At 41.5% G+C, this 23821-nt stretch overlaps 1 protein-coding gene across 2 annotated transcripts in view; it reads right to left on the reverse strand.

Annotated features, from left to right (window-relative positions):
- Positions 1-68: 68 nt before the first annotated feature.
- Positions 69-23821, reverse strand: part of EPS8L3 (EPS8 signaling adaptor L3) — a 92842-nt gene continuing 69089 nt past the window's right edge. For both annotated transcript variants that reach the window (XM_063444378.1, XM_063444377.1), the window contains exons 11-20: positions 22343-22413; positions 13807-13881; positions 13577-13725; positions 13213-13312; positions 11794-11828; positions 11444-11534; positions 7157-7255; positions 6392-6477; positions 6149-6281; positions 69-208 (exon numbers count right to left, since the gene is read on the reverse strand). In XM_063444378.1, the coding sequence (XP_063300448.1) occupies positions 203-208; positions 6149-6281; positions 6392-6477; positions 7157-7255; positions 11444-11534; positions 11794-11828; positions 13213-13312; positions 13577-13725; positions 13807-13881; positions 22343-22413 (845 nt within the window). In that variant the 3' untranslated portion in view covers positions 69-202. The remainder of the gene's footprint in view (positions 209-6148; positions 6282-6391; positions 6478-7156; positions 7256-11443; positions 11535-11793; positions 11829-13212; positions 13313-13576; positions 13726-13806; positions 13882-22342; positions 22414-23821) is intronic.

Below are 23821 nucleotides of genomic sequence, written 5' to 3' on the forward strand. Positions count from 1 at the left end.
GAGTGTGTTTGCTTTTTCTTTTCCGGAGTACATAAAGGACTGAAACTATTTTAGGGTCTATTGCTTTATTAAAATTTGTATTTGAAAATGATTTTATATTTTTTGACAGACATCACCCATCATTAATAATTTGTCAGTTCTGTGAGCTCCTGTACTACTCCAGTAGAAAGATTTTTGTGTCACTGGAAGGTTCTCATGGCTATCACATCTGGAAAGAAAAGAAAAATGTTATTAGAGATTCACTACGTCAAGGATATCTTTAATAAATAGTGTGGGGCATGCTTTGAAATATTTACATGGTCATGGTGTCACTTGAACTATTATCCTAAACGCTACATTGGTGTAAGTGGGTTCATTGCAGAAGAGGAAACAAGGCCCCCCCAGATATTTATGTGATAGAAACAAGAGAGGGCAGATCCCCCAATCATGCTATTCCTTCTTAGGTCAGCTGACTGCCATGCCCATTCAAGCATATCTCCCAACATTTTAAATGGACAGAGCGTCCATTATTTTAGGGGTGTGGTGGGGGTGTGGCTCCACAGCAATAATAATCCTAGTAATGTGTCTTTAAGCTACAATGAATGTGGTTAGAATACTGTTATCCTTGTAAATTACAGTTTAGTTACATAAATTATTTTGAAGTCACCTTAATTTCTCAGAACTGTCCCGTCCACAGCTCCAACTCCACTCACACCCCTAAATTTAAAGTGTCCCTCTTTGTCCGTTTGAAATGTTGGGTGGTGTGGTATTGCATGCTACAGCTGACATCATGAGGTTGATGACGGGAAGAGAGGGGACAGGTACCAACTGTAGAGGTATTTGGGGAGAGTGGGTTGGAGCAGATGAACACCAATCTGGGAGGGAGAAACAATCTCTTGGAGGGATTTGGGGAATAATACACGTCATGGAGGGGCAGATAGGGGCACACATTTTGGAGTGGGATTGGGACAAACAAAAACTGGGGGTGAGAGATTTGGGTAAATACAAAATAGGGGAAGGCACAAACACACACTTGCATTCTTGCACAGACACTGCACATACATTTTAAACTGCACTTGAATACACTTGTATCCTGGCTCACAAGTTGAACCCTGTTTTCACACTCCACTCCACTACAAAGAGATACACACATACAAGGTGTAAAGTGTAAATTGTCAGAAATTCAAAGTGAATTTCAAATTTTACGACAAAATGGACTGAAAACATCAGTAACCAGGTGCATTTGTCAAATTCATTTATTTTGGTCTAAGATTAATAATTCACATTGAACAATTCACTAATATTCAATATAGAAAATACATAAAAGATTCAATATAAATACATGCACACTAAGACTGCGGGCTTTTTATATCCTTTTTAATAGTGTTTCTCATTTGCTGTATAACCTGTTTTGTACCATGTCTGTCATTTTTTAATTCCTGTTTCAGTTTTTTTGTTTTTTGTTTACATTTTTGCTGCTCTCAATGTATCAAAAAAGAGGACCAAATATGCAACGTTGTTTTCTGACAAATGTTTCACCCATTGTCAGAGTGATATGTTTTTCATTACAGATAAGGAGCATGTGATTTGCTGTTGATCCAAAAGAAAGCAAAAAATAAAATAAAAACTGAAGTGCTTCCAATTTTGCAACAAACTAGGAAACATTTTTATTCTTGACCCCAAAATGGCAGTCAAAAATCTCCTTGGAACAAGAAGCTATTATTCCACTAATTAAAATGTATATTCCTGAATATTATGTTTTTGCAAGTATTTAATTGTTGTTAAAATATCTATACAGACTCTGATTAAACCACCTCTCCAGGCAGAGGATTCCACATCAGTATTGTTCTTACAGTGAAAACCTTTGTTCTTTCAGTCTATATGTGTGATCTTGTGTCACACTTATGTATAGTCCTGTGTATGAATATATTGCCAGACAATGTTTTTTTATGGCCCGAATATATTTCTATATTCTGCTATACGGTCTCAAAGGCAACATAGGCCCATCAAACCAATCTGGCAAACTTCAATGTGCAAACATGGAAAAGGGGAAAGCCCTACATTTGACCCATGTAAGTTTGCAAAAACCCATAAAACCCGTACATTGGGGGCACAGTTGTACTCAGGAGATGTAGGACACAGAACTGAAATGTTGATCAACTGTGGCATTTTCTGAATAAAAGCTAAGTTTTTTTTCACCTTACTACTGAATCCTTGGAGTGCTATCTTTACATAGACAGTTTTATATATATATATATATATATATATATATATATATATATAGGTCAAGTTCTGCGGAAAAAAGTTTGTGAACTTACCCAAGATCCACCTCCCCCCCCACCCAAAATAAAATACTCTTGTATGCATATATATATAGCTGGGTGAAGGGGTGACAGTGTGTGGGGGCTGAAAGTGATTGTGGATGGTGATATTGTATGGAGGGGGTGTCAGTGTGTGTGTGGGGGGGTGACAGTATGTGTGTGTGGGAGTGTGACAGGGTGTGTGGGAAGGTGACGGGGTGCGTGTATGGGGGAGTGACAGGGTGTGTGTGTGGAGAGGTGACGGGGTGTGAGGGGGCTGTGACAAGGTGTGTGAGGGGGCTGTGACAAGGTGTGTGAGGGGGCTGTGACGTTTTGTGGGGAGACAGGGTGGGGATGGCTGTGACAAGGTGTGGGTAGAAAAGCTATGAGAGGATAGGGGGCTGTGAGAGGGTAGGGGCCTGTGAGAGGATAGGGGGGCTGTAAGTGGGTAAGGGGGCTGTATGGTGGGTAGGGGGGCTGTGATTGGGTATGGGGACTGTGAGTGGGTATGGGGGTTGTAAGGTGGTAGAGGGACTGTGAGTAGGTAGGGGTTCTATAAGGTGGGAAGGGGGCTGTGAGTGAGTAGGGGGCTGTGAGGTGGGTATGGGGTCTGTACAGGGCAGGACTGGCCCACCGGGATACCGGAAAATTTCCCGGTGGGCCGTGCGGCCGCACGGGGAGCTCTTTTGGCGGCCGCAGGGGGAGCTGGCTGTTCTGTCTCTGCTCCCCCGCCCTCGCGCGCTAGAAAGAGACTGGGGCCAGAATATGACGTCATATTCCGGCCCCGGTCTCATTAAGCTGCGCGATGGGGTGGGGGAGCAGAGACAGAACAGCCAGCTCCCCCATGCGGCCGCCATCAGACTGAGCTCTCCATGCGGCCGCCAGCACACAGGTAGAAATTATGTGTGTCAGGATGAGTGTATGTGTGTGTGTCTGTCTGTGTCATTGTGTGTGTGTCTGTGTCATGGTGTGTGTGTGTTTGTCATGGTGTGTGTGTGTGTCTCTGTATCATGGTGTGTGTGTCTGTCTGTGTCATGGTGTGTGTGTGTGTCTCTGTATGTCATGGTGTGTCTGTCTGGGTCATGGTGTGTGTCTCTGTCTGTGTCGTGGTGTGCGTGTGTGTCTCTGTGTCATTGTGTGTTTGTCTGTGTCATAGTGTGTGTGTGTCTCTGTCTGTCATGGTGTGTCTGTCTGTGTCATGGTGTGTGTGTGTGTCTCTGTCTGTGTCATGGTTTGTGTGTGTCTGTCTGTGTCATGCAATGTGTGTCTGTGTCATTGTGTGTGTGTCTGTCATGTAATGTGTGTCTGTCTGTATCACGGTCTGTCTGTGTCATGGTGTGTGTGTCTGTCTGTGTTATGTAATGTGTGTCTGTCTGTGTCACGGTGTGTGTGTGTGTCTGTGTCACGGTCTCTCTGTGTCGTGGTGTGTGTGTGCCTGTGTGTCATGGTGTGTGTGTCTGTCTGTGTCATGTAATGTGTGTCTGTGTCACAGTGTGTGTGTGTTTGTGTCATGGTCTGTCTGTGTTATGGTGTGTGTGTGTCTTTTTTAAGGTGTGTGTCTGTCATGGTATGTGTGTGTCTCTGTCATGGTGTGTGTGTGTGTGTGTGTGTCTATGTCATGGTGTGTCAGTCTGTCATGGTGTGTCTGTGTTTCTGTCTGTGTCATGGTGTGTGTGTCTGTGTCACGGTCTGTCTGTGTCATGGTGTGTGTCTGTCATGGTATGTGTGTGTGTATGTGTGTTTTTACTCACTTTTTTTTCCCCCACGTCGTGCTGGTCTCCCCACGACTGGCCCTGCCTCTGTGGCTGAGATCATCAAGCTTGATGATCCCAGCCAATCCGCACTGACACAGGAAGCACCTCTAGTGACTGTCTGAGTGTCTGTGACTAGGAAGCAATGTAAACACTGCCTTTTCTCTAAAATGTCAGTGTTTACATTGAGCCTGCAGGGACAGGCTATAGACACCAGAACCACTACATTAAGATGTGTGTGTGTGTGCGCCTGCTAGTGAGTGGGCTTGCTTGTGTGTGTGTGTGCCTGCTACTGAGTGAGCTTGTGTTTTTATGTCAATTACCTTATGTATATCAGTGAAATTGTTTGTCTATGAGGCTGTGTATCAATCAGCTTGTGTCAGTGAGATTGTCTGTGTCTGCATGTGAGTATGCTTACTGTATAATTAAAGATTTTACTCTGAAAGGACCAATATTTTATATTGGAAAAAGCACTATATATATATATCAATCAATCATCTAGGGTGGCAAGACATAGCCTTACATATAACATGCGACAATATATGGCGCAATGACTTATGGGGCTGGCATAGATTTTTTTTCCAGGGCTGTTTTGGAATCCCCAGTCCGGCCCTGGGTCTGTAAGTGGGTAGGGGGCTGTATGGTGGGTAGGGGGGCTTTGAGTGGGTAGGGGGACTGTTAGTGGGTAGGGGAGTTGTGAGTCGGTAGGAAGGCTGTAAATTGGGTAGGGGTTCTCAGCTCCCCTGAGTGGGTAGGGGAGTTTTATGGTGGGTAGGGGGTCTGTGAGTGGGTAAGGGGCTCACTGACTCACTGAGAGACTGACACACTGACAGTTACACACACACTCATTCACTCACACATTTACTGACACACTCACTCACAGACACACACTGATAGATATACACACACAGACTCACTGACAGACAGAGTCATACACACACAGAGACAGGGGGTGTCAGTGTGTGTATGGGGATGATAGAGTGTGTGTGTGTGGGAGGGTGACAGGGTGTGTGTGGAGGTGACAGGGTGCGTGTATGGGGGGAGTGACAGGGTGTGTGTGAGGAGAGGTGACAGGGTGTGTGAGGCGGCTGTGACAAGGTGTGGGGAGGCAGGGTGGGGATGGTTGTGACAAGGTGTGGGTAGGAAGGCTCTGAGAGGGTAGGGGGGGCTGTGACAGGGTAGGAGGGCTGTGAGAGAGTGGGGGCTACGAGAAAGTTGGGGCTGTGAGAGAGTAGGGGGGCTGTGAGTGGCTAGGGGGACTGTGAATGGGTAGGGGGCAGTGAGTAGGTAGGGGTTCTGTAAGGTGTGTGGGGGGCTGTGAGTGGGTAGGGGGGCTGTGGAGTGGGTAGGGGGTTTGTAAGTGGGTAGAGGTGCTGTATGGTGGGTAGGGGGCTGTAAGGTGGGTAGGGGGGCTCACTGACACACACACACTCATTCACTCACTCACACATTCACTGACAGACACACACACATACTCACAGACACACACATACTCACTGACAGACAGACACACACACTCACAGACACACACTGGCAGATATACACACACAGATTCACTGACAGACAGACACACACACTGACAGCTAGACACACACACACACACACATTTCCCCCCAACACTACCTTTGGGAGAGCTGGGTGGATTTTTTACAGTGGGGCTGCTGGCCAGGCTGTTTGGGCAGGAAGGCAGGGGGGCGGTCAGTTGAAATCCAGGCAGGCGGCAAGGGAGCGCTGATTTGTGAGCTCTACCTTCTAAGCTCCCTCGCGCACTGCAGAGTGACGCTAGGAGCCGTAATAAGAAATTACATTTTGGCTCCCGGCACCACTCTGTGGCCACCTGCCCCAAGGCTAACAAGGTAACAAGGCAAATGCGGGCAAACAAGTCCTGCAGGACTACTACAGGAAACTACTCTGTATAGAGTGTTGTGTTTTTATTCCTGTTGTTGTGTAACTCCGACCCTATTGTTTTGTTTTCCTAAGCTCATGGTTAGTCTACTATCTGATAGAAAATATGAAAAATATTTCAAAATGAAAATCTTACGACAGTCGACCATTTTAGATAGGAGCTGTGATAAATAAAGACTATTTATTCTCGTTTGATCATTAGGAATTCCTCACCCCACGACCTCCATGCAATGCATTGAGCTGTGTGAATACACGTCCACCTTCCTCAGGACACACGGTTTTTAATTCCTCACGGCTTAAGGCCAATAACTGGTCCCCTCTAAGGACTCCAAGGCACCGCACTGTGCTGTACAGGTCAACAAAGTGTGATGGGAATAAATAGAGAAAAAGAGAATTAATATTAGGGAATAAAACAAGTATTTGTCTTAATGGTAAATGAGATAAGGGCCCACATACATGTTAGAGAAGCCTTTTTCTTTTAGCCACGCAGTCACCTCCTCACGGCTTGAGTCTTGGTGCAGTGGCACACCGTCTCCAAAAACCTATACAGTAACAGGAAGGATGTCATTTGTTTTATATTTTTCTGTTACCAGTCATACATTTATTATACAGGGTGGGACAAAAACCAGAGCAGGATTTGACAAGTACTAAATAACCTATTTGTAAGTAGTTCCATTTTTTTGATGCAGGTACATATTATAACTGGGTCTTGAAGGATTCATCCCGGGTAATTTTACAAAGGAACAATGAATTAGCCATAGAAAACAATTAATCTATTCATTAACTGAACATGTCTGACGAAGCTCATTTTCAATAAAATGGCTTCATCTATAAGCAAAACTGTAATTTCTGGTTACAGAAAGTCCACAGATAACTCATCAGTGTCGATTAAACCCTACCAAATGCACCGTCTGGTGCGGGGTGACCTTTCATGAACTTATTCGGCAGAAATTTGAGTGCTTGCACCTCAAACATTAGCTAATATTATGAACAATGCAATCGAAAGAGCCCGAGTTTGCGAGGTGGCAAATGAAGCTCATCTAAAAGATGCCATTTTCCATACTTAGTCAAACAAATCTTCATACATATGCATTCATTGCATGTAATACCATTGAAATGGGCTCATTAATAAAAAAACATGATTGACTCCTCAAACCCTACTCTGAATTTTGCTCCACCCTGAAGTATTTTTGTGCACCCCAACAACCGCAGTACTCATACCTGTCCAACTTCACCAGTGTCAAGAATGTTACTTGGGATATATCCTTTCTGTCGTTGATAATCCTCCACCAGCCACCACTGCCGGCTCTGATCAAGAACCTGCAATAAAGATATGGTTTGTAAAAGAGGCCTGATATTGATGGAGGAATTCACAGATATGCATATTACATATATAATGTATACTGCAAAAAAATATATATATATTACAGTGTGTTACATCCCAAGTCCAACATATCTTTTACAACATTTATAAAAAAAAAAAAAAAAGAGAAGGGCTACTAAACTGAATCATGGATTTCAGGATAAAACTTACAAGGAAAGGTTAAAGGATCTTAACAGAGTTGTAATTTGTGTTAATAAAGTTTGTTGTGGGTGGTTGGGAGAGTGCCCACAGAGTGTTTTAAGCTGCTTATCACTTTCACAATTAACATACATTTATAAGCCCCTATTGTATCACAAATGTATTGCATTTTTCTTTTACTATTCACAAGATGGCCTAAAGGTCCATATGGATGCTACTGGTGTCTTGACTTCCCTTTATTAAAGCTGCAACAAGGTTATATATGTACAGAGTACACCTTTACACCTAAAATCTGACTGACCCACTAACTGGTACCATCCAGCAAATCTTACTATATGTCCATATAGTAAGCACTAGCCTTTGCTGGGTGCTAAAAATTGATAGCAAAAATTGATAGCATCAATGGAAATTGATACTCTTGCTGCATGCACGGCCGTCTTTAAAGCGTGGCAAACGGGGCGGCTGCCCCGGGCCCACTTACTCCTGGGGGGCCCAAAGCAGCTACCCCGTGGGCCCCGCTGCCGCCAAAAAAAAAAAAAAGTTATTTTCCCCCTGGGCCCGCGGGTGCTGCGGCTGCACTGGGGGCCCACACACAAGGAGGGCCCGGTCGAGCACTGGGGTCTTTTAACAACGCGACCGGGCCCCCTTGTTTTACTGCAGCAGGCTGGGAGGAAGTGACTGCCGTGAGTCACTTCCTCCCAGATAGAGTGAAGCCGCATGGGAGGAAGGAGGAGGCCGTCAGGAGGGAGCTGGAGTGTCAGAGCCTCACACTCCCAACTACCTCAGCCTGCCACTGGACCCCAGGGAACCCATAAGGTAGGCTGGCGGGTGGCTTTATAAATGTAAACTTTGCATGTGTGTGTGTCAGTATTTGTGTTAGTCAGTATGTCTGTGTGTGTCTTAGTATGTGTGTGAGTATGTCTGTCAGGGTTTCTGTGTGTGTATATATCACCATTTCTGTGTAGGTGTCTGTTTGTGTCTTAGTATGCGTGTATGTGTGTGAGGATGTCTGTCAGGGTGTTTGTGTGTGTGTGTGTGTGGGTGTCTGAGTGTCTGTGTGTGTCTTAGTATGTCTGTGTGTGTCAGTATGTCTGTCAGGGCGTATGTGTGTGTGTGTCAGTGCGTGTCCGTTTGTCTGTCAGTGTGTAAAAATTTAAACGTTGCATGTGTGTGTCAGTATTTGTGTGTGTCTTAGTATGTCTGTGTGTGTGTATGTCTGTCAGGGTGTCTGTGTGTGCGTCTGTGTGTGTCACTGCAGCGTTACTTACCTTATCCAGGGGCCGGCCGCGGTCCTCTCTTCGAGCCGCGCGCGGTCCTGCTGCTGCACGAGCCGCGCACGGCTCATCCGACGGTACAACAGGAAGGCGGGCAGTGACTGCGAGAAGCGGTCATGTGTCCATCCTGAATCTAAGAGCGCGCCGTAGGTCTCGGGCGCGCTCTTAAAGAAACAGTGGGAGCCTAAATTGGCAAAAGGCTCCCATTGGCCCCTGTCATGCCACACTCCCCATACGCTTACCTTTTGGGGGTGTGGATATGACAGGAGCCAATCACATTAATTTAGAAGGTACTTATATATGACCTTTTTCCCTTAGTCCTTGCCCTATCATGGTTTCTGTTGCAGTTCCCTTTAGCGCTTGTTATGTTCAGTTGTGTTCCTTCGTATTGACCTTGGCTTTGTTTCTGACTACGTTATCTCTTTATCCTTATCTGTTCTGTTTGCCGGCTTGCTATTTACTGTGTACCAGACCTCGGCTAGTCCTAGTTTATGCTGTCTCTTTGTGCCCTTGACCTCAGATCGTTCCTGATTCTGTCTCCTCTCATATACGTCGAGTCTGGCCATTCTAAGGTCCGGTAGACATATCTCTCCTCTGTGTTGTCTTTTGTTGAGTTGAATCCTGCAAGTTGGGGTATATTTTCGTTACATTACGATAGGGCCATGGACCCCGCAGATTTAGCTCAGCAAATGGCTTCTCATGAGGCTAGGTTTGTAGAGCAGGACCACCGTATGGATCAGATAGCTCAGGCTCTCCAGACGCTCTTGTCTAGAACTATTCCTGCAACCGCACCTAACCCTCCTACACCACCTCTTCTTCCCAAAGTATCCACTATGCCTAATACTTCGCCCCATTTACCACCCCATCCCAGGTATGGAGGGGAGGCTAAGACATGCAGAGGTTTCATTAATCAAATAGAATTCCACTTTGAGATGTATCCACGTTCCTTTCCCACTGATAGTTCTAAAGTGGGGTTTTTGATGCATCAACTTACTGACAAAGCACTTGAGTGGGCAAATCCTATTTGGGAAGCCAATGGACTTATGGTGCATAATTTCAATAGTTTCCTTACGGCTTTCCGTAGAACTTTTGACACCACTAAAAGATCAAAGAATGCCGCCAGAACATTAATGAGAATCAAACAGGGCTCTAGGTCTGTGGCTGACTATGCCATTCAGTTTCGTACCCTTGCTTCACAGGTAGATTGGACCAACAATGGGTTAACTACTGCATTTATGGAAGGTTTATCTGACACTATATTGGATGAGGTAGCAGCTAGGGAGCTTCCTATTGCATTAGAGGACCTTATTGACTACCTCATTGATATAGATAACAGAATTCGCGACAGGCTCTATACCAAGAACAGGAATAGACGTTTAGTTACACCTAATAACCCCAAAGTTGATAAACCTGAGAGTTTCAGAGTATCTGAGGAGGAACCCATTAGGGGTTGCCAAACTCTCTGATACTGAGAAATTGCATAGAAGAAGGGACAGACTCTGCCTATACTGTGGTAGGAGAGACCATATGATAAAGGAATGTCCTGTGCTTCCGGAAAACTCTCGCACCTAAGACCTTATAGGGGACTGGCCTTGGGTGTGATATCTAAGTCTCCTAAATTGCCTCCTAACCGTTTGCTTCTCCCTGTTTGTCTTCATATGGGAGAAAGTTGTATAGCTGAAAGTATACCAGCCTTGGTTGATTCCGGGGCTGCTGAGAACTTCATAGACTCTGGTTTTGTCAGTGTGTCAGTATGTCTGTCAGTATGTATATCTGTGTATCTGTATTTAATATATCTATGTTTCTTTATGTGGTCTGTGTGTATCTGCATGTGTGTCAGGTTTTGTATCTGTGTGTCTGTATGTGTGTCAGTGTGTGTATCTGTATGTTATCATTGTATGTATCTGTGTATCTGTATGTTGTCAGTGTGTGTACCTGCGTGTGTACATCTGTGTGCATCTGTATATAGTCAGTGTTTTTATCTGTGTATCTGCATGTGTGTCAGTATATGCATCAGTGTGTCTGAGTATCCATATGTGTCAGTGTTTGTATATATGTCTCTGTATGTGTGTCAGGTTGTGTATCTGTGTGTCTGTATGTGTTAGTGTGTGTATCTGTGTCAGTCTGTAACTGCATGTGTGTTAGTGTGAGTGTCAGTGTTTATATCTGTGTATCTGCATGTGTTTCAGTGTGTGTATGTGTATCACAGTGTGTGTGTGTGTGTGTGTGTGGCAGTGTATGTGTACATGTACATACATCTCATCATTCAAATCGCCAACACTACACACAAGTACACCCCTGCATTTAACCTTCAAGACTACATACAAACACAGTCCTGCATTGAAACGTCAACAATACATACAAACACATCTTTGTGTTAAACACCAAAAATATATATAAACACACTCCAGCATTAAAAAAATAAATATACATAGATGCATGCTTGCATTCAAACACCAACACCACATACAAACACACCTCTACATTTACACAAACATACTCTATACAAAAACATGCTTCCATTCAAACACACAAACACAACTCAGTGCTAAATACAACTCTGCATGCATGGGAAAATGGTTCCGCTACTGTGTTGGGAAATGGAGATCGTGATTGCATGTCAGGGAGTGGGGGTCAGGGGCCTCATCAAATGCTTGCCCAGGGCCCAATCAATATTAAAGACGGCCCTGGCCGCATGTCTACTTGACTCACCTTTACATTATCTCCTTTCTGCACAGACAGCTCACGGCTGTTTCGGGCATCAAAATCATACAGAACTTGTAATGTGTGTGACTGATTGTACCTGGAAATTGAGGGAAAAATGACAAAAAGAAGGCATTATCAAAATGTAAAGAACTGTGAGAAAGTAATATCTCCAAAGATCATGAGGAGGGAAATTAAGTCTTTTAAAAATAAATTAATAAAAAATTGAAATTTTAAAAGCAAATAAAACACAAATGTTAGTATAAAAGTAAAAAATAAAGTATGTGATATAAAGTACACAGGAGTTCACATCATAACCCAAAGAGGGAAGATGGGGAATTAAGTTTTTTTGTAATTACCTGTTGATTGGTGGAGTCTGAATGCCACTTTGGATCTGAAGTAACAGGTAAAATGTTATGATATACACAAACTGGAAATTTATAATTAGCATTTAGTTAAAAAGGTATTAAGAAAAATGCATGTATTGACATAGGACCAAATCATAGAATTTCACACAATTTTTTTAATTACAATTTTTAATGAAATCAAATGAAGACCAACATTCTTTTCAGGGAACCTCTTTCGCTCCCCAACAGCCTATACTTTTTCTACTACTTTGCTCTATACCTAATACTTCAGATGGGATTTGCATCTCTTTTCCAGTACCTAGTGAGATGTCGTGGGGAAGTCTCTTGGGGCACAGCAGTGACCACACAGAATGTGCTTTACTAGCACAATACTAGGACTGGATGTTTGGGTTACCTTTTTGTCTATTTAGTTTTACACCCTGTTTCTGATGAAAAAAGTGAATATCCGATATGTCAAATGCATTATCAACATTTTTGTTACAATGCACTTGTTTTTCTTTGGTTTATGCTTCCATGAATGCCATGCCCATACTATCTTGCATTCACAATAAAACATTGTATTTGAAAAAAAAAATAAAGGATGAAAAAAATGCAAAAAAAGAAAAAAGCATATTCTTTAGTGTCATATCACCTAAAGCTGATTTCGCTTCTCTCATGAAACTTTTTCATTTAAACATATCCCACATCTAACCTTAATTACAACCGTTCAGTGTGGGAATGAAGCAAAAGACTGTCTTCTGTTAATTATGTACCAATAGCAATCCTCGAGTCATTAGAATGTTCAACTATAAATTATTGAGTGCATGTATGCTGTTCCTCATACAGATATTTAAAGAGCCCATCCATTGCACTTTGAGGGTATGTGCTCCATCTAAAAGGAATGCACATACACACATGTATATGTAGAAAAACAACTCACCATTCCATTGTGTATACATACACTCATTAATGTTTTCTTTACCAAACCAATGTTTAAAGCGGCTTTGTCATAATTTGCGAAGACCCCCAACAGTGACATCGTTGGTGGGGATCTGGGGCCTATGGGGGGGTGGGGTATGGAAAGTTGAGATTTACTTATCTGAGCCTGTCACTCATGAGTGCCGCCATCTTCTTCCTGACGCTCTTCTTCAGCTTCTGGCGGTCCAGCTGCCAGTAGCCTACGTTAGTACTGTACTCTTAAGCATGCACAAGACAGTATTTCCCTTCTGCTGTCACTGGTGACGGGACAGGGAAATAGCAAGCTTCACGTCGGTTCCTCTGCCTTTTTGTCAAAAATATTGTGCTTTATTTTATTACCTAAATCAGGTAACTGAAAAGAAATTCTCTCATTGACATTTATGAGTGTTCGTTTACCTGAGATATACTATCTAGCGGTCTACCCATTGTGTTTAATTGTCCTATGTTACCTACCTGTGGCTGTTCACTGAGGGAAGGAATTTCTGGGGGGATCCAACCATCAGAAAACGTGGGTATATATTGAGGGACCATTTTTGAATTTGGCCAGTCAGCTCTAAATGGAAGAGACGGGGAAAAAGGGTACAGATCATTCACTTATTTACTTATGATACTATCAGGTTTTTCACTAAACTGAGAATGCCTGGGAATTCAAATAGAATTTCAAATTGAAAACATAGCCGAACAGAAAACATAGCTGATTGGGAGAAGTTTTCCATTTCAGCTATTTTGATCATAAATTGGGATTCACTTTGAAATCCATGTAATTCTCACTTAAGTGTATAACCCTATTTATTTTAAAAGATCATATTCCTCCTACCTTGTCCGCTTCCAAGCATCTCCCAGATCTTCCCAGAATCGTCTTTCCTTATCGGTGACACAAGAGCTCAGCAATGTCAAAGCCTTTTGAGTAAGAAGAGGCGACACCACAGTAGGAGCAACATTTTTTCGAGGACACTTAGACAAGACCTGAGACAAGGACACATCAATGAGTATAATGAAGAAGCTGTAAGAAACATTGTGGCAACACATGTCCTCTATCATCCTCACCAGTGGTAAAATAGTGAACATCGTGTGGACTAAATCTGGTGCGGTTGGCTGTTGCATCTGGCTTTGAGCCTTACCCTGATAAAAAAACAAACAAAAAAAAAAAGAACAAAACATTTATATGCAGTTTCATATAATATCAAAAAAGAAACTGTATGAAATCACCATGATATTTAGTATCTTTACAGGAATTTCTCCACTTCATATAATAACAGACTACTGAGGCTGAAATTGGGTTATATCTATATATTATATTATATTATATTATATATGCCAGTAGGAGAGCTGGACTAGTTCTTTATTTACTTGGTAACTCAGACTTCCTTCTAGGTGAGTACAGTTGGATTCACCCCAGCTAAGGGTGACCATATTCACCATGCTTTAAGGGACACATATAATTTTGTCATATTCATGAAAACGCATGAAAAGGGTTGACCTGAAGTATGTATAATGTATATCCTGCAGGATTCTTCATTTCCTAATTGCTTAATCGTATACACCTTCTTCTAAATTTACATACTACAGGGCAATCCTTTTCATGTGCTGCCCATCAATATGCATACGTGTCCCTGAAAACCTGGTGGTTCTTGTCACACCAGTTGCTCCAATTAACAGAGCAAGCTACTTGAGTTAAGAAACCTGGAAGTTTTGGGATTAATTTAGTGGGACAGAACATAACTCAGCAGCTAGGATTGTTGCTAGGGCAGTTGATTGAGTTCTTTAAAATTATTCTCATTTTATTTATTTCTTTTTCATTCATGTAATGTAGGTAGGTGAAGATATTAAACTGGTATCCATGCTTGTAGCAATCACTTATTGACAAGTCGGTAATCTCTAAAGTGGCGGCCTCTATGTCATGCCGCCGACCTGGGGAGTCCACGTGCCCGCGCCTGATTGGCGCGTTCTGAAATGAAAAATAAACTTCCTCTTGCCGGTTCTCCCTCTGCTCTCCACGCTACACGGCCAGGAGTCACGCTGTAGTTCCCTCGAACGCTGGCTGCTTTCAAAGGACGCAATTTAAAGGCACATCGCCCATTTTGGACTCTAGTGATGCAGATGTTTTAGCGTCATCAGGTCCCAATAACCAATGAGAGCCTTTCCTAGGCTATTTAAACTCCTTTTTTTCCTTTTGTTCGATGCCCTGTCATGGTTTCCATTTGTTTGGTTAATCCGAGAGCATGTTAGTATTTCTGGTATTTTGACCTTGGCTATTCCTTGACTATTCTCCTCTCTATTTGTCCTTGACCTTTGGCTATTTCTAACGTTTATTCTGTCTTCTGTATCCCTGACTTCGGCTTGTATTGTATATTCTAGTGGCATTTAATCCGGCCATTCTAAAGTCTGGGATTGCGTTTTCTGTTCTTTGGTATTTGCTGTGCTTGTCTTTGCTTGTTGGATCCTATTTGTCCGTGACACTGTAAAGTTTAAGTAATAGTAGAGTGTTAAGAATACAAAATTGTTTTCTTAATGCTGTAATGTTCCTTTGCTCTCCACCATCTGGCAATTGAAGGGTTAAAAATGCACACCTGTTTCCAGTGCCAAGGGCTCTCGGTGCTGTATTGGTCTCCTCCTTCTATGGGGATTTTGAAATCATTAGATGACCTCATGCAAAGAGTGAGGACATCCAACTTTGTTTCATCCCCCTTCCCCCCTCCCTCCCAATCCATTTCCAGTAAATCCTCCAGCACAGTGACTTCCTTGGGCCTTCTGGCTGTACCTCCTCCCACAACATCCTCCTGTGAATAAGCTAATGGCCAGCCCAATGCTCCTTATACAGGAGCATTGGAAACTGATTTACATGTGCAGTATGCTTGTCATAGTAAAAATGCTTGTCATAGAAAAGCATTGCATTCAATGCTTTTCTGTGAGCTGCAACAACTGAGTTTTACTCAGTTATTGTTGTTAAGGCACCTCGAGTGGTTGCCTGGGTGTGTTTGACCCTGTTATGTAACATTGCAGTTTCTACAAAACTGCACTTTTTACATTGCAGGGTTAAGATGACAGTACTACACAGACTGATGGTTAAACATGACAGGACCACACAGAGAGGACCTGGTCATTGGAGGATTGGGCGGGTAAAGTGGTCCCATACCTCATTCCTATTCCCCTTTTCCCCTACTCTTTTCCACTTTCTGTTTTTCTTCCTTTTTCTTTTCCCCATACTTTTTTTCACCCTTTCTTTCAATTTTGCATTATATAGTCCCTTTTATTGTTCATGAAGCTGGGGTGCTCTCCGGTCAATGCACACAGAGTTCCCATTAGGGGATGGGGGTCAGCTGTGTAGGTGGTAGGGGTCAGTATGTGAATAAGGTTAATGGTACCAGTCATACTGGTTAAAGTAGCATTTTTGCCTGATCATGCTACCAATGTTCTCTATTTACTGCCAATTGACTTTCTACTATTATGTATTACTGTTTTCTCTGAATCAATAAACAATTATTGGACATAAAATGACAGGACCACTGCACCAGACCACTTCATTGAGATACATTCTCAATGAGATACCACTTCATTGAGATGAAGTGGTCTGGGTGACATTTGTGGTCCTTTAATTGTGACTCCCATAGTTATAACCAGAACATGGTATAAGACCGTGGAGTCAACTCATCTTCTCCATTTCAGTATAAAAATGTCATTGCTGTGTTAAAAAAAACAAAAAAAAAACTATTTCTATAAAAGAAACAAAACCAAACAAAAAAATATTGCACGAAACACAATCGTTGATTAGTAGAATTATAGATCATACATGCTATGTGGGTTATTTTGTGTCTCTACTCTCTAAGCAATGACTACAGACCACTTTAAAATGAACAGAGTTATAGATATTGGGATTTTGTTGACAAGGGAAACAATAGGCATGTGATAGGCTGAATTTCTTGGATGTGCAATTTCCAATACTATGTAGCAATGAAGGAATTCTGTGGTAGAATGAGGCAGATAAGACTTGTGACTAAACTCGAAAGGAGCTAATAACTAAATCAAACTTTCTCACACATTGAAGGCCATTTGTAGCACTCACAAATATGCATGGAACTTGATACATGGGTTTTTGGACATTGTATGGCTTTATTTCACCATTCTAGTGAATTTGTTTATTTGCATTTACTAAGCATTTTTCCAAAACTTTTTGAGCAGGCTAATTTTGTATGTGAAGTGACCTAGGTGTTTAATTGACACTCTAAAAAGAGTTAGGCTGAAATAAATATGATTTCCAAGATTTCTCAAAAATAGAAACAGAGAAAAATTTTCAACATAGGCAGCTCCATTTGTATTGAGCAGAGGCCTGAAAAGGGGTAAAGTAGGGGTAAATTGTGGACCAGTAAGTTGAGTACTAACTTCTTATTCACTTTAAGTGTTGACACATTGGTACTCGATGATCCAAAATTAAAGTTTTGTTTCCTCATAACACTCTATTGGGCATTGCTAAGCAGCCCTCACGCAGTCCAATCACAGACTTCTCATAGACCATTGAACCATTTCACTAGCTCTGAGCGCATGCGTGTGTTCTGAGAAAGAAAGGCATGTGGGAGTGGAGAATCAGAGAGGGAGGGATATTTATTTAGTTATTTTAAAAACTGCTATTTATTTAAAGGAGGGAGGCAGAGGGATCCCACGGAGGGAGAGGATAGCGAGTTTCCCCTTGCAGACATGATGTCTGCAGTCTGCAAGGGACAAGATTGTTATGTGTGTTGCCAGTGCGCAGTGTGCACTGATGACAGATGTAATATATGCACAGAATGCGAGGGGGGGGGGGTTGGGGAAGGTGTGGGGGTGAAGGTGTGGGGGGGGTGATGGTGTGGGGGGATGATGCTGAGGGAAGGGGGATCACGGTGAGGGAGGGGGGTTAATGGTGAGGGAGGGGGGTTGATGGTGAGGGAGGGGGAGTGATGCTGAGGGAGGGGGTTGATGGTGAGGGAAGGGGGTGATGTTGAGGGAGGGGGGTTGATGGTGAGTGGGGGGTTATGCTGAGAGAGGGGGGTTGATGCTGAGGGAGGGGGGTGATGCTGAGGGAGGGGGGTTGATGGTGAGTGGGGGGTAATGCTGAGCGAGGGGGGGTGATGCTGAGCGAGGGGGGGTGATGCTGAGCGAGGGTGGTGATGCTGATGGAGGGGGTTGGGGTAATGGTGAGGGAGGGGCGTTGATGGTGAGGGGGGGTGATGCTGAGGGAGGGGGGTTTATATTGAGGGAGGGTGGTTGATGCTGAGGGGGGGTGATGCTGAGGAAGGGTGGTGATGCTGGGGAGGTTACTTCCGGTCTGCAGCTCAGCAGATCTGTCAGAGCGTTGCCGTGGTAACCCGCGGGAATGCTCTGATTGGCCTGTTTTCGCGAGACACATGGTCTGCAACTCTGCTCACTGCGGAGCTGCAGACCAGTGTCTGTGGTGGCTGGCCGGGCAGACAGGAGGTGCCTCTCACCCGGCGGCATACCGGGCAGGCTGCCGGGCCCCCTTCCTGGTGTTGGGTCTTCAGTCACTGACTGAGGACCCGACACAGTCTGCCCTCAGGCGGTTTAGGCAGCCGCGAGGCCCCAGCCAGCACGAGGCCTTAGGCGGCCTCCTAAACCACCTAATTAGAGAGCCGCTCCTGCCACCGTGGTACTCCACAGAAGTGGCCAAAGTAGTAAAAAACAAAAAGTTAGCTTTAAGTAATTATATAAAAAAAACAGAGTGAGGAAGACAGAATGATCTATAAGATTAGGCAGAAAGAGGCTAAGCAAGTTATAAGAGCTTCCAAATCACACACAGAAGAGAAATTAGCACAGTCAGTTTTTTTTTTTAGAGAAAAGGAAAGTAAAACAAGGATTGGTTAGATTGAAAACAATCCAGGAGGGATAAGCCTAATTGAAAATGATTTAGGTAAACTAGAAAAATGGTCAGAGCTGTGGCAGCTGATATTTAATGTGGATAAGTGCAAGATAATGAATCTTGGATGTAAAAACCCAAGGGCAGAGTACAGACTATTTGATGGAGTCCTAACCTCAACATCTGAGGAAAGGTATTTAGGGGTAATCATTTCAGATGACTTAAAGCGACACTGTCACGCTGAATTTCCCCTATTGATTCCTCTTCTCTCCCCTGGATTAACCCTAGTGTAAACATAGCAGTTTCTCCGAAACTGCTATGTTTACAGCTGCAGGGTTAGCACTATATGGACCTGGCACCCAGACCACTTTATTGAGCTGAAGTGGTCTGGGTGCCTATAGTGGTCCTTTAACATGTATAGTTTGGAGGAAAAACAAGACAGGGGGGATATGATAGAAACATTTAAATACATAAGGGAAATTAACACAGTAGGAGGAGACCATATTTAAAAGAAGAAAAACTACCACAACAAGAGGACATAGTCTTAAATTTGAGGGGCAAAGGTTAAAAAAAAATATCAGAAAGTATTATTTTACGGAGATGGTAGTGGATGCATGGAATAGCCTTCCGGCTAAAGTGGTAGAGCTTAACACAGTGAAGGAGTTTAAGCATGCGTGGGATAGGCATAAGGTTATCCTAGCTGAATGATAAGGCCAGGGACTAATGAAAGTATTTAGAAAATTGGGCAGACTAGATGGGCCGAATGGTTCTTATCTGCCGTCACATTCTCTGTTTCTATGTTTCTATCTGTGAATGTGCAGCATTTCAAGCAGATAATATGCATAGTATCTCTGGAAAATGGGATAGAGCAAGAATGAAGAAAACACAAATTATTTAATATCTAGAATTAGTAGAACTGGTCGAATGTCAAATCTTTGGCTTTAACAGGAATTTTTAAGGGATTTTTCTGCTAGCTTGTTGCAAAATTGGAAGTGCTTCAAATATAGATCCAAATATGGATCAATATAGATCCAAAAACATAGAGAACCGCTATACATAGCTAGATGGTGGTAAATCATACATTTCACAGTCTCAGTGTAAAGGGCAAATTAACAGCAGTCTGAAGCTGACTGATCATATTTAATACATGAGACTTGCTATTTATGTGTATAATATCTATATATTAAGACTGAAAATTCAGAAGAGCACAGGCCAGGCAAATCATCCTTTTAAAATTTGACATTTTAGAGATTTTATGAAGGTTGGCATTAAAACAGAACAAACTGGTTATAAAGTTGGAATTGGAAACGGGTTAATATATTGAATAGACTTTGCATTAGCACATTTAGGAAATTCCCTGGTATAAGAACTGATGATGGATTTGTAACCAGAGCACACATTTAAAGGTCAAGCAGGCAGCAATACAAGAGAGTGGGCATGTATGCAAGTAAGGCTAAACTACAAACTGGATTCAAAGCTACTAACTGGGACTAGAGGGTTATTCACTACAGTGAGAATTCTAAGTTAAATTCAAAGAGAATTTAAAATTTAATGCTAGTGTAGCCGAACTCACTAGCTGACTTTTCCAATTTTGCTATTTTGACCTTAAATTTGAAACTCCCTTTGAATTGTTAAAAATTGTTAAAGGAACACTATAGTGTCAGGAACACAAACATGTATTCCTGACACTATAGTGTAAAACTACCTGCTATGGTTCTCAGTCAACCTTAGATGGGGTAGATGTCTAAAGGTGTTTTAGCCCTGCCTGGCTCCACCTCTATGACTGAGATCATCATTCTTGATAACATTAGCCAATCCAATGCTTTTCTATAGGATGCGCCTCCAAGGCTGAGATTATCAATCCCATAGGAAAGCATTAGGAGGAAATTGCGCATGCGCGGCAAAACGCTATGTTGTGCCAATCAGCATCTCCTCATAGAATCAATGTATCTCTAGGGTGGGCATTCAGCGTCTCCATGCAAAATGTATAGAAAGCACCTCTAGTGGTCCTCTGAGTGACTTCAACTAGAGGTGTTAATAGACACCAATGTAAACACTGCCTTTTCTCTAAAAAGGCAGCATGTACAATGCTCACCTTGCATCTACAAGCTATAGACACCAGAACTACTACATTACGCTGTAATTGTTCTGGTGACTATAGTATCCCATTAAATAGTCACTTCAGTGAATACTCTTATAGGGGTTTTCTGCAGTAGGAGCCTCAGTTTCACCAGGATGATGTACTTCTGCATCTGGCTATAATGGGGGCTTGTAAGTAGTAAGTGGCATTTCTACATTGGTGCAATTTTTCATGTAATGTAATAATAAGCATTTCTACCAAGTTTTATTCCTCTTTCTGAGTTATTGTTCCCCTTTTCTTCCTGTTGATTTCACCATTGATTGCTTTCACAAAAAAGGGCAAACAACTAATATTAATAGGAGCAAAAGGTGCCATCACAATTTGAAGGATATTTTCAGACATTAAATAAAATATAAAATTGCAAAAACTCCTAACCACTCCTAACACCTGCCAATCTGACAGTAGTGAAAATGTATTGGAGCATAAATGTGCACTTTTGTACCTCTTTTTTCTACATTGGAAGTGACAAATTTGTGAACCGCAACAAATAACAAAAAACGGAATGGGAAAATGCAAAGGCGACACTGAGAATTATTTTTGTGCAAATAAGGGGATAAATAGTCACAAATAGAAACAGCGAAAGAAAAAACAAGTGGACATTACACTTTTATATATAACACCAGTTTAGTCTACTCCTATATATTATGTGCTCTCCCATTAAAACACAAACAAACGTTAGAGCAATAATTGTGGCTTTGCGTTCGTAGAAGTCAATCGTTAATTTGCATTCTAGTATTTTTTGCTTCTGCCCTTAAAATTTGGAAACTACATATGTATATACTATCTGTTTATTAACCTCATAAATGCTCTCACCTGAGGAATTTAGGAATTTATTTTAAAGCTGCAGTTCCACATTTGGGGAATCTAAAACATCATTCACATAGTTCTTATGTAATATTTCTAGCATTAGTTGACACATATTTTGCTTTTAAATTCTTATATCCAGTTTACCATGATCCAATGACATTAATGAACAAATATGTGTAGGAGCTATTGTGTTCCCCCGTATGAAACCAATAACAGTACAAACAGCTAATATGTACATAATGCACTTTCACACACACTGCATTAGATTGTTTGAACATAATGTACCAGTTAAACTAAGCAGTTGCAATTACTGTTACTGTTGTGTCGCGTGTACATATGCTACAAGGAAAACCTGACATCTGCTGTGTAGAAGTGGTACTGCAACAGATTTCCCCTGACACTTAAACGCGTAATATTTGCTTCAATGATCAAATTACATTTTAAAATCATCTTCAGTCTGAATTACCAATATATATATATATATATATATATATATATATATATATATATAAAATTAAATTATTAAAACTTTATAAAAAAAAACAGTAATAAACAAATTATTTTGTTACCACTGAAGAATACTAACAGGGTTATGTACTAAAGTTAGATTTCAAAGTGAATAACAAGTTTAAAGCCAAAGTAACTGAACTGAAAGCATAGTTGGCTCAGAAAGGTTTATCCAGTTTAGCTATTTTTGCTGTAATTTTCACTTTAGTAAATAACCCAGTAGATCTTCATAAATAGTACTTTTTTCTGAAGGTGCAAATTGATTATATTAGTGGATTACTTACTAATAAATTAAATGCATATTTTATCTTTTGCAGACAATCTATAAATTCTGATTCCGGAATGACAGACTTTCCTGTAGAAAGAGAGAGAGAGAGAGAGAGAAAGAGAGGAGGGGAAAAAAGTTTAAAAGATGACTTTATAAGTATTAATCTAAAGAACATTCTGATAATTTCTTGATAGGTTTGGAGCAAAAGACAATTTATGTTCAGCATACTATGGATACTTTCTTTTAGTTTAGAGAGTGTCTAACACTGTGTTCCATGTTGTTGTCAATAACTTTTTAGTTTGACTGATACTTTAAATTGAATCAGCTCTTGAGCTCATTAAAGGAAAACTCCAAACACATAAAGCACTTTAGCTTAGTAAAGAGCGTGGCACATTTTCCCTTTCATAAAAGTGTTTATTTCACTAGAAATCAGCACTTTTATAAATAAACTTTGTTACACCCTCATGGACGTGAATCAGACAGCCGTCCTGCCACTTCCTGGTACTTTATCTCTGTGCCCATTGCACTTGCCTTGCAGAGATTTCACAATGAGGTGTCTGTGATTGGTTAGCAACAGAACGTTCTGTCTGTGCTGTGGAAGAGGGCTTGCTATTGATGCAAATACAAGATCGGAAGCTATTATGAACCAGATTTCATATATCCCCAAAGAAAACAGGCAAAACAAATTACGTGCATATTTTCTTAAGGAATGTATCTATTAAATAATTTTTAATTAATAGTTGATTTAATAGGAATAAAGGGAATTAGAGAATAAAACATTGTCTATATGTTGTGTTAACATTTTTTTTAATCTGCAGCTACCAATGGTCCAACCTGTGTGATTCTGTTGGACTGGTTCCAAGAGTGCCGTGGAGGGTGCAGCGAGGTGAGAAGCAAAAGTGCTCTAAAATAACTTGACCACTTACAATGGATCAATGCTGTTCCTTTAAACTCAAAAACTATAGTTGGGAACCAGTATAGTAAGTGGTTAAGCAGTTTTCAAGATCATTTTAGTAAAAGGCTGCAGCTCACCTGCATTGATACTCGCTATGCTATTAGCTTATTGGTCAAACATCTAAACCTGACAATAATTTCTGTTTCAGCATTGGTTATAATAATAAGTAGCTAATGTAACAGAAGAGGCAAGATGCATCCTGGGAAATATCTAAGGTATTATTAAAAACTGCTGAAACATTATGCAATGTCAAATGTTATTCTCTGTTGAACAGCTTGGCACATGACACAAAAAGTTAATGCATATTTATTATTAACACTAATAAAAACTGCCAAACCACTACACATACAAGTTGTTATGCTTTGTTGATTATTTTAATCTTGTTTCCTTGTGTGTGTTACTTTCGACACTAAAGGAAAAAGTAATACGAAGAATTTAAGAATAATCCATCATTGTTGATCACCATAGTGATTTATGTTTTCATATAACCATGTAAGTGCTGGACTCAACAATTAGTAAACAATTAGTAAAAATGTGTTT

Source organism: Pelobates fuscus, chromosome 1, assembly GCF_036172605.1.
Source record: "Pelobates fuscus isolate aPelFus1 chromosome 1, aPelFus1.pri, whole genome shotgun sequence".
Taxonomy (NCBI): Eukaryota; Metazoa; Chordata; class Amphibia; order Anura; family Pelobatidae; genus Pelobates; species Pelobates fuscus.